At 40.6% G+C, this 16,460-nt stretch overlaps 1 protein-coding gene across 1 annotated transcript in view; it reads left to right on the top strand.

The window, feature by feature from the left end:
• The window catches only part of LOC144805451 (uncharacterized), a 54,013-nt gene extending 37,809 nt beyond the window's left edge, over positions 1 to 16,204 (top strand). The window contains exon 3 of the mRNA XM_078672002.1: positions 1,567 to 16,204. Within this exon, the coding sequence (XP_078528128.1) occupies positions 2,800 to 3,657 (858 nt within the window). The 5' untranslated portion in view covers positions 1,567 to 2,799 and the 3' untranslated portion in view covers positions 3,658 to 16,204. The remainder of the gene's footprint in view (positions 1 to 1,566) is intronic.
• Positions 16,205 to 16,460: the final 256 nt, after the last annotated feature.

Genomic DNA, 16,460 nt, shown 5'->3' with positions numbered 1-16,460 from the left:
AGCAGCGCCTGCTGAAGTCAGGATTATTGTGCGGATTGTCGGGGAAGGTGCCCTGCAGTCACAGAGCTATGCTAGAATGCGGCTATCTTTCTCGGCCGGTAGCCACGCCGGGAAGTGGTTTTTTATTAGTTTTTTTTCTTTGTTCCTTGTTAGATTCATAATTACTTATCCCAAATTAGGATGAGTTTGTCCACGCTTTTTGGCTATTCCGCATACAACACCTTGGTGGAGCAACCTGGAGAAATTACCGTTACAGAAGGCCGTTGAGTTTTCTTTAGACCTATCTGCTGGCTTAGCAAAGTTGCATCATCTTCTTTTTTTTCTTTTTTATCTCTCTCTCTAAGCTCCGGGGCACTTAGAAGCTGTATCTTTCATTTGGCTTATCTAATAAGAGGAGGAGCTGATTTACATTGATCAATGCACTTTGTCCACCTGTTATAATTCTGTTGAGGCTTTCTGATCCCCTGCATGGGACCAAGTGATGATGTAATTTTTGCCTGTGGACTGTGGAAAAAAAACAAATAATCAACACATTTTTGACATATATCAGGTGGCAGGCCAAGGCTCCTCTGTGCTCTGCAGCAGCCGCCGCACGAGCAGCACTAGCAGCGCCTTAGCACCACGGTGCTGGCAGCGGCCGTTCCTGCCTCCATCGCAGATCCGTAGAACTTAAAGCGCCCGTATAACAAGACACGGGTGAAGCGGGAACCGGTCACAAAACAAACCCTGGCAGTCGTCCCAGACTCCGATCCGCTTGCTCGTCAAATCCTCCTCGGCTCTAATCGATACGCTCTGCACTCAACACCGAATCACAGGCTGACAACAACTGTGAACACCAACAGAGGGAAGAATTGTGTGTTTCCCCCAGTTAGTGAAAAAAAAACAGCATATGTCTTGGCTGCTTCTGCTGCACCCAGAGTCTTATGCGTCTTTTCAGTCTAAGGTTTCTGTCTGGAAAAAGATTGTGTCCTGGTTTTCTGCACCCAGTAAATCCAGGTGCAGAAAAACCTAACAACTAATGATCAGGTGGAATAAAATGAACACATGAAAGTACGCCTTAATTTCATTGCCCTTGATTCACACTCTGGACCATAGTTGAGGGATAGGTCTAGGCATAATCCTCACAACGCCCAATAGATTTGCTTGAGGCAGAGGCCAAAACTCAAAAGTCAGGAAACCAGATACAAGTAGGTGGTAACTCAGGGCAGGGGAAAACGCCTGTTGCCCGTGGAGGAGTCATTCCCTTCCCAGAAATCTGCATTACAAATTAATTAATAGTGTATATGTTTTTAATATCTGTTTGGTGCCAGTCCATATGACTTTCATATCTGCCTTTGGGATTCTATGTTGCAACTCCATAGGGTACATGTATCCTTTGTGAGCTTAATAAAATGTTGAAAATTCTACAAAACCTCACTCCAACATCCAAGTACTCTCATGCTACCATTCTACACTCTGCACTGTCTGAAAAACAGCTCAACATTTTCAAAATTCTGCATTGATTTGGCTTGTAAATTATATTTTTGGAAATGTACATGTATTAACTATTTAATTTTAATACTATAGGTGATTGAAATTACGGACGAAGAAAGCAAGATTTAGCACTAAGCAACTGAATGTCAGTGGCATAAGAAGGATTATTTTGAAAAACTGAAGGACATCCAGCATTCTACGTTTAAACAATTTCCAAAAATCTAAGTGTGGCGAGGAAAGTACTATACCTGTAAGTGAAGTCTCTAATTTTGCATTTCATTAACCCAGAGCAAAGTCATATCTGTGAACACAGCATCAGAAATAATGTAGAAAGACCGCTTCAGCATCCTTATCTGAAATATTATCAGAAAGACAAATTGCCTCAGCATGACAGAATAACGTTCATCTAAAGCATCTTGTAATTCTAGAGAGGAAGCACACACTGCATAAAAGAAAGTTACAATAAAAGGTTTCTTTTGGATACCATCAAAGAAAAGACGCTGAAAGAAGACTCCGAAGCTGACACGTTAACAACCAAAAGATTGGAAAAACACCTTTGTTCAACAACCGTTTTTAACCAGTTACGCAAGTTTGAGACTATCTGCCTCGGGACCTCGACCCACTCTGCTCACTCTGGCGAAAACCTTAAGAATTCACCACTTTATTGTGTTAATGACCATCTCAGATTGTTTCCTTTTTATTGTGTACTGTTCTGTAATTCTATGTAAATCGCCTCAACATTATCTGTTGTGCAGGAATGATATGTAAAACTGTTAAATATAAAAATGGATTAAAGGAGCACCGTTGCGCTATATCTAATGTAAATAAATACTCATCCTCAGAACTACAAACCTTAACCTTACCCCAAACATAGAAAGGATAGAAGGAACTGATGTTCTGCGACTAATCATCCACAATAGTACTCTGCACGCTCTAACGCCCTCAGTTACTGCCATTATACCAGTGCAAAAAGGTACTTATCAGTTTAATCATTAAATATCAGACTAACACCTTATTACTGCATTGCTAAGAACCTATACAAATAGATTTGAGAAAAACTTCAGTCACAAATTAAGTTGCTGCCGGAGAGGCTATTACTTAAAGACTATTATCTGTTAGAAAAATTTCAACAGGTGTTACAGGACTGCTTCACGACATTTTTTGCTCAATTCAAGTGTTGAGAAGATTACACACAATTTCTTTTAGAGATAAGTGCTGAACATTATCTAAACAAGCCCGACTCTAAAATCGAGGCAAAATAACCGAAGTTAGGGAAAAAAGTTACCAAGATACAGCCATAAATCTTATCTCACCGAATTTGACAGAATGCACACAAGGGAAAACCACTCTCAGTGCAAAGTATGCCAAAAAAGTTTCAGCCGTAAATCTTATCTCACTGAGCATATGAGAATCCACACTGGGGAAAAACCTTATCAGTGCTCTGAATGTCAGAAAAGGTTTAGTATCAAACTGAGTCTATATCGACATGAATTAACCCACTCTGGGGAAAAACGTTATCAGTGCTCTGAATGCCCAAAAAATTTCAACCAAAAATCTCATCTCACTGAACATATGAGAATCCACTCTGGGGAAAAACCTTACCAGTGCTCTGAATGCCCAAAACATTTCAAACTTAAATCACTTCTAACTGCACATGTGAGATTCCACACTGGGGAAAAACCTTATCAGTGCTCTGAATGCCAGAGATGTTTCAGTGACAAAATGAGACTCACTAAACATACACGGACCCACACTTGGGTAAAACGTTATCGGTGCACTGAATGCGACAAATGTTTCAGTGAAAAAAGCCATCTCACTCAGCATATAAGAATCCACACTGGGGAAAAACCTTATCAGTGCCCTGAATGCCAGATATGTTTCAGTCAAATAAGCCATCTCACTCAGCATATAAGAATCCACACTGGGGTAAAACCTTATCAGTGCCCTGAATGCCAGATATGTTTCAGTCAAAAAAGCAGTCTCACTGAGCATATAAGAATCCACACTGGGGAAAAACCTTATCAGTGCTCCGAATGCCAGGTATGTTTTAGTGTAAAAAGCCGTCTCACTAAGCATATAAGAACCCACACTGGGGAAAAACCTTATCAGTGCTCCGAATGCCAAAAATGTTTCAGGCAAAAATCTCATCTCACTGAACATATGAGAATCCACACTGGTGAATAAAATGATCAGTGCTCTAAATGTCAGAAAAGATTCAGAGGTAGAGATGGTTACAAGTGCCATAAGAAAACACACCATCAAAATAATCAGTTCTCCGAATGCCAGAAAAGCATACATTTTAAACTCAATCTCACTCTACATGAGCAGACGCACACAGGGGGAAAACATTACCAATTTCTGTGAATGCCAGAAATTCCTATTTGATAGGCACAGCCTCACTAACCATAAGCGACTCCATACTGATGAGTGCTCTGAATGGCAGAAAAGCTGCAGAAAAAAACGCTATCTCACCATGAGAAACTCCACACTAGAGAAAATCCTTATGCCAAAAAAGGTTGAATCTGAAAGACAGTGTTATGCTTCATGAGAGATCCCACTCTGGGAAAAACCTTATGAGTGCTCGAAATGCGAGCAAAGTTTTGGGTACAAATTACTTCTCACTTGACATGAGCGAACTCACACGGGGGAAAAAAGCCTTATGTGTGTTCTGAATGTAAAAAAATATAAATAAAAAATATTTAAAAATGCTCAAATGTCAGATAAGGTTTAGTCTTGAATACAATGTCATTTCACATGAGGGAATTCACACTGGACTAAAGCCATATACAGGAGGGGAAAGCCAGAACCGTTATACTCAGAAAGGAGATATCACTAAATATGAGAAATACATCCACACCAGGTGAAAAGTAAGGCGTAGCTTGAGTTGCAGAAAAGCTTCTCACAACCTGACTTTACATGAGAGAGCACATATTGTAGTTGCAATAGAATTCATCAAGAAACTCTTGCAGGATAACTTAGGCTGCCCGCATGCAACCTCCAAAGAAATTTCAGGCCTGGAAATATTTTTAATTGCAACAGAATCCACAATTTGAGTATCTGAAAGTTACAAAACTCTCAAGGTCTTTACTTTACACAGAGAAGTGTTAGTGCTTGCAAAAATCAACTAATTGCCCAAAAAATCACAATAATAATGTCTTAAATTTTACTCCACCCAAAAGGTTTCTACACACCCTTGTTTCTTAACATATGACTGATATCTATTTTTTCATGATAAGATTCAGCCTATGCGGAGTTCCTCAGTGAGGAACTCCGCAAAGTGACTAAAAAACTCTGGTGGTCAACGCGGAGTTCCGCAAGCAGCGGAGTGCGTAAGGGTCATGCAGTTTGTGGTGATTTCATCCCATGTCGGAGGATCATTTGGCCCTTCTCTTCCAGGAAGCTATGGATCTCTTTGTCAAACGCGTCCTTGTGCCAGAAGTAGGTCGGGGTTGCTACTCCCACTACTTCTTGGTACCCAAGAAGGACAAGCTTAGTCCTCAGGGACATCAACCGCTTTCTCCGAAAGGAGAAGTTCAAGTTGTTAACCTTGGCTCAGGTCTTGTCTGCCTTCGAACCTGGAGATTTGATGGTAGCGTTGGACTTGCAGGACACTTACTTTCACATCCCCGTCTTGCCTGCCCACCGGCATTACCTACGGTTCACGGTAGGCCACATGCATTTTCAGTTTACCACGCTCCCCTTTGACCTTACCTGCCCCGCTCCCCCGGGTGTTCACGAAAGTGATGGCGGTGGTCGCAGCTCATCTGCGCAGATCAGGGGGTTCCAGTCTTCCCCTATCTTGACGACTGGCTGTTGAAGGCCCCCACCTCCAGACTACGACGGGCTTCCTGCATTTGCTGGGGTTCTCAGTTAACGTGCTGAAGTCGCACCTGATTCCATCCGATAAGCTCCTTTTCATCGGATCGGTTCTGGACACAGCACAGTTTTGGGTCTATCCTCCCTAGCAGCAAGTCCAGGATATTGGGGCTATGATACCGATGTTTCAGCCGCCATCCCGGTGTTCGTGCCTCCTGCATCCTGCTGGTGCATCATGCCAGATGGCATATACGTGCTCTGCAGTGGGACCTGAAGTTTCAGTGGGCGCAGCACCAGGGGAATCTTTCCGATGACGTTCAGATTTCGGAGGTGACTGCAAGTCAGTTGCAGTGGTGGTTCACGAACCAGGATTGGGTCAACAGCAGATCCCTCTACCTTCCCCAACCTGAGTTCACAGTAGTGACGAATGCGTCACTCCTGGGTTGGGGCAGCCATATGGGAATGGTGGAGATCAAAGACCTCTGGTCTCTGGCAGAGTCCAGGCACCACATCAACCCTCTGGAGCTCCGGGCGATTCATCTTCAACTGAAGGCATTCCTTCTTTCTGTCAAAGGAAGAGTGGTGCAGGTGTTCACGGACAACACCACCGCCATGTGGTACTGCAACAAACAGGGCAGGGTGGGGTCGTGGACCGTATGTCAAGAGGCTCTTCGCCTTTGGACATGGCTGGAACATCAGGGCATATCTCTGTTAGTTCAACACTTAACAGGTTCACTGAACGCAAGGACGGACAAACTCAGCCGCCAGTGTATAATGGATCAAAATGGCATCTTCACTCGAAGGTCGTGCTAGGTCTCTTTCAGTAGTGGGGAGAGCCTTGGTTAGATCTATTCGCCACTGAAGAGAACGCTCAATGTCAGCAGTTCTGCGTGTTAGAGTTTCCAAAGCGGCTCTCGCTCGGCGACCCTTTTCGTTGCGAGTGGAGTTGCGGCCTCCTGTACCACTTCTGCCAAGATTGCTGAAGAAGATCAAACGCGATCAGTCCCAAGTCTGGTACCCCGAGCTCTTGAGCATGGCCTTCGATCCTATTGTTAACAGATTTCTGAAGTGCATTACTCATCTCTTTCCTCCTTCTCCTTTCGTAATACCCTAGTGGGAGTTGACCTCACTTATCTTATGTGTGCTCCCTTTGAGCGCCTACATAATTGTCCTCTTCGCCTCCTTAGAAGACTAGTTTTTTGCTTGCCATCACCTCTGCTTGCAGGATGAGTGAGCTTCAGGCTTATCTTCCAGACCTCCCTTTCTTGCTGTCCATCCAAACAAAGTGTAAGCCCTCTTTTCTGCCCAAAGTGATAGCCTCTTTCCACATAGGTCTGACCATCAGATTACCTACCTTCTTCCCACCTCTGGTGTGTTTTTCTCTGCCAGGTGCACAACATATAGACTGTTCACACACTTTCTGTGGTATGCTTTGTTCTGGGCAGATAAACTCTAATCCGCACTCTACTTCTATCCTCGTGTTAGTGCAGCCCGATGTAAACAGTAATTGTAATGTATTTAGATTTACATAAAACTTACTACCCCATACGAACTTTGAAGAGCTTTTTCGACGAGTAGCACACTACTCCAGGATCCAAAAATGATTAGTGGTGAATTAGTATAGGGAAATATAAAATGTATATGAGAGCTGGACATGTTGGTCTGTTAGTTGGGTTAAAAAAGATAGTGGACGGATAGAAGAGGGAAGGTTTTGCATTAATATAGCGCTTGCTACCCCTGATGAAGTGTTGAAGTGCTTTTTGGCGAGTAGCATGCTACTCCAGATCCCAACAAGATGAATAGACAGATCAATTATGGTGGGGAGGCTGTTTTATTGTATACACACAACTGTACACAAATTAATAAAATTCCATTGTAAAGTTGTATCCAAGAGGCAAGTATAGTCTCTGATAATAATGTATACAATACTGATAAGTTTTAAGTTGGCTTGCCATCAAGATTGATGCCCCGTAATGTTGATGCAAAGTCATCTGTGCTGGAGTATCTTAGACTCTTGTTGAATTGTACCATCCACCTTGTAGGTACTGCTATTTGTATCATGTCCACGTTGTAGGCAGACACAAACGCCTAAATTGTGCACTATTTATATTAAGCATAATAAGCATAATGTAAGTGAGCAGATGACAGTAAGCACTGTACAAGCTGTATTAGGTGCTTAGAAGTAGAGTGACATAGAGGGCAATAAACACTCACTAAATCTTTTTTATTATTATTAACAGTCCTCATAAGACCATACAATTCAATACGATATACAAATAGCCCATTGGGGAACAGTTCAGGCATCATCTGGGGATTACACATCCGAGAAACACAAGTGTCTTTCATGAATACAAACTGACTACTCCAAGGACTGCACTGTATTATTGACAGGGCGAAAAGGCAAACAAGCAGTCAGGAGGCGCACTGATTGTATACCCCCCACCTGACAGGATGGTGACAGACCCCAACCACCTGCAGGGGAAACGTGCCACCTCACTTATTTTTATTTATTTATTTTATTGAATTTATATTGCGCTCAGCTACCCATAAAGGGTTTCCCGGCGCCAGGGACAGCCTAGAGAAGAGAGATAGGTATTTGCTGAAGCAGGAAAAGCAGAAAACATTTGATCAACTAAAACAGAAAAGTTTTTAGCTTTTTGTGAAAAGCCAAAAGATTGGTCTCCGTTTTGAGCGTCAATGGAAGAGCATTCCACATCTTCGGCCCCAAATGGGCAAAAGAGCGACCTCCCATTTTTGTCAAGCGAATTCTAGGAATTACAAAATTTGCTTGATTTGATGACCTAAGGGAACGGTTTGGCTGGTATGGTCGGACAAGATTGTGCAAATATGCAGGAGCAAAACCCTGATGGATCTTAAACATAAGGCACAAAGTTTTAAAAGCTACACGGTCAGCAATTTTTAACCAATGAAGGTCACATAGGGGTTGTGTTGCAGACATTCTGCGAGGAACATTGCACAGAAGGCGGGCAGCTGAGTTCTGCACAACTTGGAGAATATTCATTGTAGCTCTATCAGCTCCCAGATAGAGCACATTGCCGTAGTCGATACGGGACATTACAAGAGCCTGGACAACAGTTCGACGAGTAGACTCAGGCAGCATCCATAGGATCTTCTGCAACCAGCGTAGAGTATTAAAGCAGATTGCAGCGACCTTAGTTGCCTGTTGACGCATCGAGAGTTTCTCGTTGATTAGAAAGCCGAGGTTACGAACAACTGGCACGGGGGTAGGCAGTGGGCCCATAGCTGCCAGATGCTTTACTATGTAAGCAGACTGGTGGTTTACAACTGCGCGTACGTTGGGGCACCACATGTTTTTTCCAGCATAATCTGGTGTGCTCCCCCCTGTGTGGGATGATAGCACCCACTGAAAACTGCACCGTTGTGTAGTCTGGGACAGTGCCCCTTCCATGTAATTCTGAACTGGGCCTTTAAATACGGTACTATTTTGTGTGCCTATTTAATTCAGGTATACAAAGAATGTGGTACTACTTGTATACTAGGGTAGGACAAGGAAGATTGAATTTCTATGGTGGCAGAAATGTTTTTGTCAAAGTGCTTTATGCCCTAAATACTCTCCTGTACCCTGAACATAATGAGATTACGGAGAATACACCTCTGCGTGCCTAATGCTGCCATTTGTATTTCAAGCCCAGTGATTAATGTGGCTTTATCAAGTTTAAAGCCATTAGGCATTCCCGACCTGTCTGATACTTGCATATGGAAAAGATGGGTCATTTGAACCTAAAGATAGATAAACATATTCATAGGTCACGATTTATGTCTGCAACTAATATAAAACTGTAAATTAGGAGAGGTGATAAGTGAGAATTTAAAGGCAGCCGCTAATCGAGCTGCATTTGTACATAGGCCTTCCTATATTATGATATCTATTCCTGCTTAAGTCTTTAATTGTAATGAATACTTTAATACCCAGGCATGAAGTAATCGTCGAGCTGTTTAGATAATCCACCTGTCTCCCCACTGCATCCTTAACCAGTGGCCTAGCCAGTGTGCCTTGGGCCCGAGGCAAGAAAGGAAATGTGACCTCTGCCGTTTATTTGGACTGTGGAAAACAGCAATAATCATTGTTCTGTGGGCCCCTCAGGCCTCTGTTTGAACTGTGACAAACAGCAGTTATCAGGGTTCAGTGGGCCTTTAAGGCATCTGGGACCTGGTGCCACTGCACCTGCTGCACCAATGGGAAGCTAAGCACCTGTCCTTAACAGCTTCTATTCTAGCACCACCGGAGAACCGAAACAGCCAAGTACTGATCTGGCCATATATGCAGGCATGCAGCCGCCTCTTCCTCTGAAGGGAATTAAGTCGCATGAAAGCAGCATGCGGGAAACAACCATTTTCTGAGGTAAAGTCAACAAACACCTCTTCTGTTCCAACCTGAATCCGTTTAAAACCAGGGACGAAAAAACGGTTCATCGTCATCCCTTGCTTATCAGAAGGGTAAATCAGATTCATCTAACATTACAGTGTCCCACATAACAAATTGTGATTTACAAATTAAAACTAGCATGCATATAAGGGCAGCATTTGGCCAAAATAGCCATTTTCCCTACCCATACTTTTAACACATCTTATACAAAAAATGCTAATTACATTGCCATCCGGAAATAGTCATTAGCGCCTACTCATAACCAAATGCCACTTAGAATTGTCTTTCACTTCAAGCTTTCAAAGGTATATTAATATAAAAGCAGTATTGAATTTTTTGACGTTGTGTACTCTTACCAGAAACGTTTGATTAACCAGTTATAAAGTCACGTCTAGCTTAGTTACTTTACAGTCTTCTTTTTTTTAATAGTAATTATTTCACATTGTTACTGAATATGCATGGCTAAACACTTATAAGGTCCCAAAGGCGAGACCTATTGGCTATGACAATGCTTGTTATTGATTGAGTACATTGAGCGGCAGAACTTTTGATTAAGTCCTGAAGAATGCCGCAAACACCTATTTGGAGGGTTAATAGGCTGAAACATGTTGATCTCTTATTGACTCTAACAGTGCATATATATTTCTCCCACAGTGTCCTATTTTTAATCCTGGCCGAGGGGTGTACAAATAATGGAAACCACATACCCTTTAGCAAGTTGTAACTTTCACTCTGCTGCCCCCACTACCCTGAGCTCATTATTGTGGTATTTAGTATACCATTCTCTATAACAAAATATGCCTGAACTCCTCCCTCTCAGTGAGGGGGTTGTTTCATGGTGCAAGGAGATTCCCAATAAGGAAGCATGCCAACTATGGTGGGTGAGGGAAATTGTCCTTTTATTTTTTTATTATTTTTTTTTTATTTATTTTTTTTATTGAGCAAAATTCAGACAAAAAAGAAAAAATAGAATTTTTTTCCGACAATACAAATTCGTTACATGTCTTTTCCACCATTACTATTAAACACAAAGACTTACAAAAATACATATTCCTGAATATGCTATCTAAAAGAAAATAGTATAAAAATAATTAAAAAGAAAACGTAAGATAGGATAAGAAAGAAGAAGAGAATAAAATGTGGGAAATAATGGTTAGGTTTGAGGCATTTAAGTCAAATCATCGATATCAACAGGCCTGATATTACCATACCACCTGGAAATTGGGGCCCAAATCTGTATTCCAAATAGCCTAGCTTTTTTACCTCTGGTACCATAAATTGAGATCTCTTGTTTGTAGGTGGCTAAGAATCGGCTAAGCCACATCTGAAATGTAGGGGGTTCTAGATCCTTCCACCGAGCAGCTAAAATAATACGAAAAATTGCTGTACCTATAAAGATGAAATTGTCCTTTTAAAGGGATATTTCATCTTAGCTAGGTCTTCATTTGCAACAGTAATCCTCAGAGACCAAAGGGTTTCTTGATTGTGGTAGAAATACATTTTTACCCCTTCATTGTACGTTCAAGCACAGACCATTGCATGAAATGTGATCTATGTAGGGAAAATACTCTGTGCACTGACAAAATGTGTTAAAATAACAGAAAGTTGATCATCGCAAATATAACTAGAATGCTAATTCTAGCATATTTTTGATACCACAAGGTATAAGAAATTTGGGGATCTTTATCTGATATCTTTATCAGTAAGTTATCTGAAATTATTGAACATAAACTTTTCCAAGTATTATTTCGAAAGATTAAGGAATTGGTCTTTTGTGAACTAACCCCAGTGCGTATGACTACAATAATCACCTCTCTCAAATTAATATATTGCGCTTGTTTTAGTGAGAAAGCTAAATGATCTAGGAGAAACCAGGAACTGGCGTCAGTATTTTTCTTAGGAAGCTTCAAATTAGAGAGTGAAAACACTTTTTAGAATGCCCCAAAAATTGTGATAAAGATATTTCAATATGTTTGACAAAAAGAATAGGTAAATTTCATGACAATATTGAAATTCTGAACTAACAGGAACAAATATTTACACGATAGGTTCATGTACTAATAATCCATTTGGTAAAAAGTGGTTGCTTGTAGAGTCAGCACACTACTTTGTCTGTGATAGCTTTTAAATAAAGGCATTTTTAATGCACCCCATTTTACTTTCAGATTCACAAATGTCCACTTGGGTTACTACCTCCAGTTACTGTTTTTCAGTCCACATATGGTTTTAAAGCTCAATACATACCTTGACAATGTATTAATATTCAGAAGGGAAACTATTAACATTCCCCTTCCAAATTCTGAATTGTTAAATGGGCTTAGTACATTTCAAAAAGGGGTTTAGCATTTGCAAACTCTGTGAATTACTGAACCAGTAGATTTTTTTAACAATAAAACATGAGGCAATTTTTCTCAATTCCTTCCAAATTAAGTTTGCTAATATTGTTAGTTGAATGATAACCGGTGCACGTACCTATTTAGTGTTAGTGTTGCTTCAGATCAAATAAAAACCATCACACATAACTCTTACACAATACTTAAAGACAGAATTTCTGACATCCAGCGTTAATGTTTTGTTAAATATATTTGCAAATGTTGTCACTTAAACAGGAAAGCAGCTAAAGCAGTCTCTGGATATAAAATAGATGTAATCATAATCTTTAGATACATTTTCTGAGTTTCAGGAACAATGTGTGTCTTCTGGGTTTACTCTAAACCACTATAATAAACATATTCAATGATTTTAGATTTGATCTGTTTGTACTGGTTTCCATTGCAGACTTTCATCTAGATTTAGACCAAGGATCAATTCCACCCATGGCTTTTAAAATCTATTGATCAATGATCTGTATTAGTGTTATCGCAACTAAAACTGTAATAGAACTGATCTGAGAGATGGACCTTCAAGTATTATGCTCAGTCAATTTATTGAACAAACTATGGAGTTAAAATCTGAATAGATTAGATCCTCAAGCATTGCCTGACCACTGTATTTGACATCAATAGATTACTTATCAGCACATTTTCTCTAAGTACAATCCAGTCATCTTCTATTTTTCGCGGAGCTCATGCTGGGTCTGTTAGAACTCTTTCAAAAATATGACATTTAAATGTCCCAAAAATCAGGAATTCTAGTTTCAAGCTTGGTCAAACCTTAATGAATGCTACACCAAAAGATGCCCTTCTGTTCTTACATTTTATTGTGCACCATGATTCAGAAATGGTATGTTTTTGCTTTCGGAGGTAAAATTCTAAACATATTTATTGTTATTGCCAGCCGAAAAATTATCACTACTTGGGAAGATAATAACAAGTGGTCTTGTGATGCTTGCTGGAATGGGAAGTGTTTAATCAAAAAGTGGATGGAATTCAAGTTTAGGAGACAATTTTTTTAAAAGTGTATGGATTTTGTATATATTTCAAATTGTTGACCTCCAAAGTGGCCTAAATAAATAAATTGAATTGAAATTCAAGTTTATCATTTGAATCCTATTGTTGGAAAAGATGTGATTTTGAACTCCATGAGGTGGTTCCTTTCCAAAAAGCATTCAGGTTGTAATCATGAGTCAAATAATCCTAGGAGGTTAAAATATTCAAATTGAATTCTAATTACATATGAAATGTTCATTGTTCAATATATTTCTCTTAGTATTTTAATGTGAGGACTTTATTGCTTAAGCAAAATAATTAGTATTTGTTTTTCTATATGTAGGAAGCATTACATTAATGAAATCACTGTATCCAACCTTCTTTGTTTCCTTTCCTGTTCTTTATGAATGTTTCTATTGTTGAACTTTAAAGGTTTCATAAATCAATTGGGGGGGTCACTTGTCCTGCTTAACCTGGGTATACAGGTGAATTGTATGTCCCATGGTAAAAAACCCTCATGCACGTGTAAAGTTGTTCGTATTAGCGGTATATCTTGGTTCTCCGCTCCTTTATTCACGTGACTGCATAATCATTGGGGTTAGTCGATATGCAACCTCCACCAGGAGGTGTTTGCCCTAGGTTAAAAGCAGTAGTGACCAGTGATAAGTGGTGAATGTGAGGTTTAAAATAACTCGGACAGCCAGATAGTTCAATTTATTGTCCTGGATTCGAGTTAGGAGTGAAAATATTGTAGATATGCGTAGGGAGAATGATTAGGATTCTTACGCAATCAATTTTCGTGTTCTAAAAGGTCGACATGTTCCAGCCCTCTGTTGCCTAGGTAGGTCGGTCGGGCTTTCATCAGGACCATGTGGTATGTGTGTAGTAAAGTGACGTATTAGTCCTCTACTTCATGGAGGTCAATTTGTGCCTGTGGATAAAAAAGTGTAGATAACCAAGGGAGGGGTAGTGGGACATAGTGAATAAAACATTTCAAACTGTAAATGCAACTTTAAGAATGGCAATACTTTATCGATCACTCGCTCTGCGGTCAGCCACCACAGACTCACACACCGGTCTTCACGCTCAAGTAATGTGATTGTCCTTATCATGTCTTGTAAGTTTACTGGCAAGATTTCCCTACTCATTAACTATTTACAACCAAGTGGTCCACAATATTTTTGTCCATGTGTTACAGGTGTTGTGTGGAGTTATATGTGGTTCTCATATAGAGAAGCGATCGTGCTGCCTCTATTTTTGACTCGCAGTTTGTTAATAAGCACGCTAGTGTAGCTGATTGATAAACCACAAGAACTGGTTCTCATATAAAGAAGCGATAGTGCTGCCTCTCTTTTTGACTAGCTGTTTGTTAATAAGTACGCTAGTGTAGCTGATTGATAAACCTCAAGAACTCTCGAAGTTCATGCTTATTTTGTGCTGTCAGGAACGCACAGTAGTTCCTGTTGTATGTACATTTTGGCCATTATCACGTTTAAGAGGGCAGGTCACTAGATGTAGTGTTATGGACTAACCCGACCTGATATGGTTTAATACGTTCGTATTCATTGCTCATTTTACCAACCGCCTCTGTCCCTAGAGCATCTGTGCGTGTCCCCAATTATTATTCTTCTATTACTTGCTAGCGGTATACACAAAGTCTTAAGTTTTCTCCATTCGCCATGAGCGCCATTCTTTTCGGGGTTTCATGTACCTCTGCGCGCTCCTTGCTGCACGTCTACAGGTGCCAGGGAGTCGGGGAGGGGGCGCCTTCTAAGGATAAATATTCTACAATTAGTAAAAGATTGTAATACTTATCCATCTCCATTCCGGCGCCAAACCCGCTCTCACAGCTACCTGTCGCTCATGGCCTCCCACACTGCTTGTGCTGACTCTGCCTTTCCTGGTCCCGGAAGATGAGTTCATATCTGGGGCTTGCTCTAATACGTTCGCGATCTGTAGATACTGAAAAGAGACTACATGCATCTCTCCACTACGTAGAATTGACAGTGTTGTTTTTCTGGGAATTGTTTTGCACTTACGACTGAACAGTGCTCTCAACTGGAGATTGGCTATAATTACAATAGTCACATAATAATGAATAGGTTCATAATTATAGTAATAATTACAGTAGTAATTTCAACATTAATTTCCAATTGCGAAAACTTGGTGCCCCAAATTTGAGGTTGGTAATGGTTGCAGTAGTGACGTAATTAGCTCAGTATTTTTGGGTGACACGTCGGGATACATATTATGCACCTTGGCTAATGTGGTAAAGACTCGTCTGGTTGCAGTAGTTTCAAGTGGTACCTATAAATACACCAGGGAATCTTGGTGGTACTCACATGCCAGATCGCAAGTATTGTGATTGTTCTAACTGGGATCTTTTCTGGTGGCATGTGGGTCTTTTAGTTTCTGGTGGAAGATGTTTCAGGTCATCTACCTGTTCAGGCTCACCCATGGAATATTATCGTTCAGGCCCATTTGGTCTGTCCCCAGTCTGTGTACCCACCTCTGTTCTTTCTCGAACAGGATGCGTTCTGCATTGTGATCCTTGACAGTTAAGGTTTCCAGGATTATCCATTTAAGGTCATTCACTGTATGGCCTTTCTCCAAAAAATGACTCGCCATTTTGGTCGTAGTTTTTTTTACATTTCACGTTACTCCGATGTTCGCAGATTCTTTGTTTTGTCTTCCTGCATGTCAATCTATGTAATTCATGTTGCACGGACAGGTAATCATGTATATTACATGGCTCGTATTACAGTTTGTATGGCTCCTCATGGTCCATTTTAGGTGTGGTAAGAGTTGTATTTCTTTGGTCGGTTTTGTTAGTTGACAGACTGAACACGATCTGCATGGAAAGTGTCCGGTGATAGGTGGAAGGTTCCACAGGTTAGTCTGATTTTGTAAAGTCGTGGGCGATGGTCTTGTATGAAGCAAGATATCTTTCAAATTGCGGGAACTTTAAAGATTGCCCAAAATTAGGAATTGTGCTCTACATAACTTTGCTGTTTTACAGTATGTTGATTTTTATGTACTACTTTTGTCTCTTATGTGTATGGCAACTGATGTTTTGTTTTGCTTTAATAATCAGCTTACGTTTATTAGCTTTTATTATTCAATAAAATGTTTCAAAAACAACAAATGGTAGTTGATATGTATTTACAACTGCAGCATTTTTATTGTATGGGCAGTTTCAAAGCGGCCAAAAATATGGTCTGTGGGATGACGGAGGACCACATTGGCATCAGCAGGGAGAGGTTTGGGCAGGTGATTAGGGATACATGTAAGGTTGGAAGTAGGGGGAACAAAGCATGTCCATTGTGTGGACTGTGACTCCTGGAGTTAGTGTGAGGGATACCATGCTACCCTGTAGATGAATACCCTAGTGAATA

This window comes from Lissotriton helveticus (assembly GCF_964261635.1).
Source record: "Lissotriton helveticus chromosome 1_1 unlocalized genomic scaffold, aLisHel1.1 SUPER_1_unloc_10, whole genome shotgun sequence".
NCBI classification, from domain to species: domain Eukaryota; kingdom Metazoa; phylum Chordata; class Amphibia; order Caudata; family Salamandridae; genus Lissotriton; species Lissotriton helveticus.
This window is presented reverse-complemented; position numbering and strand designations above follow the sequence as displayed.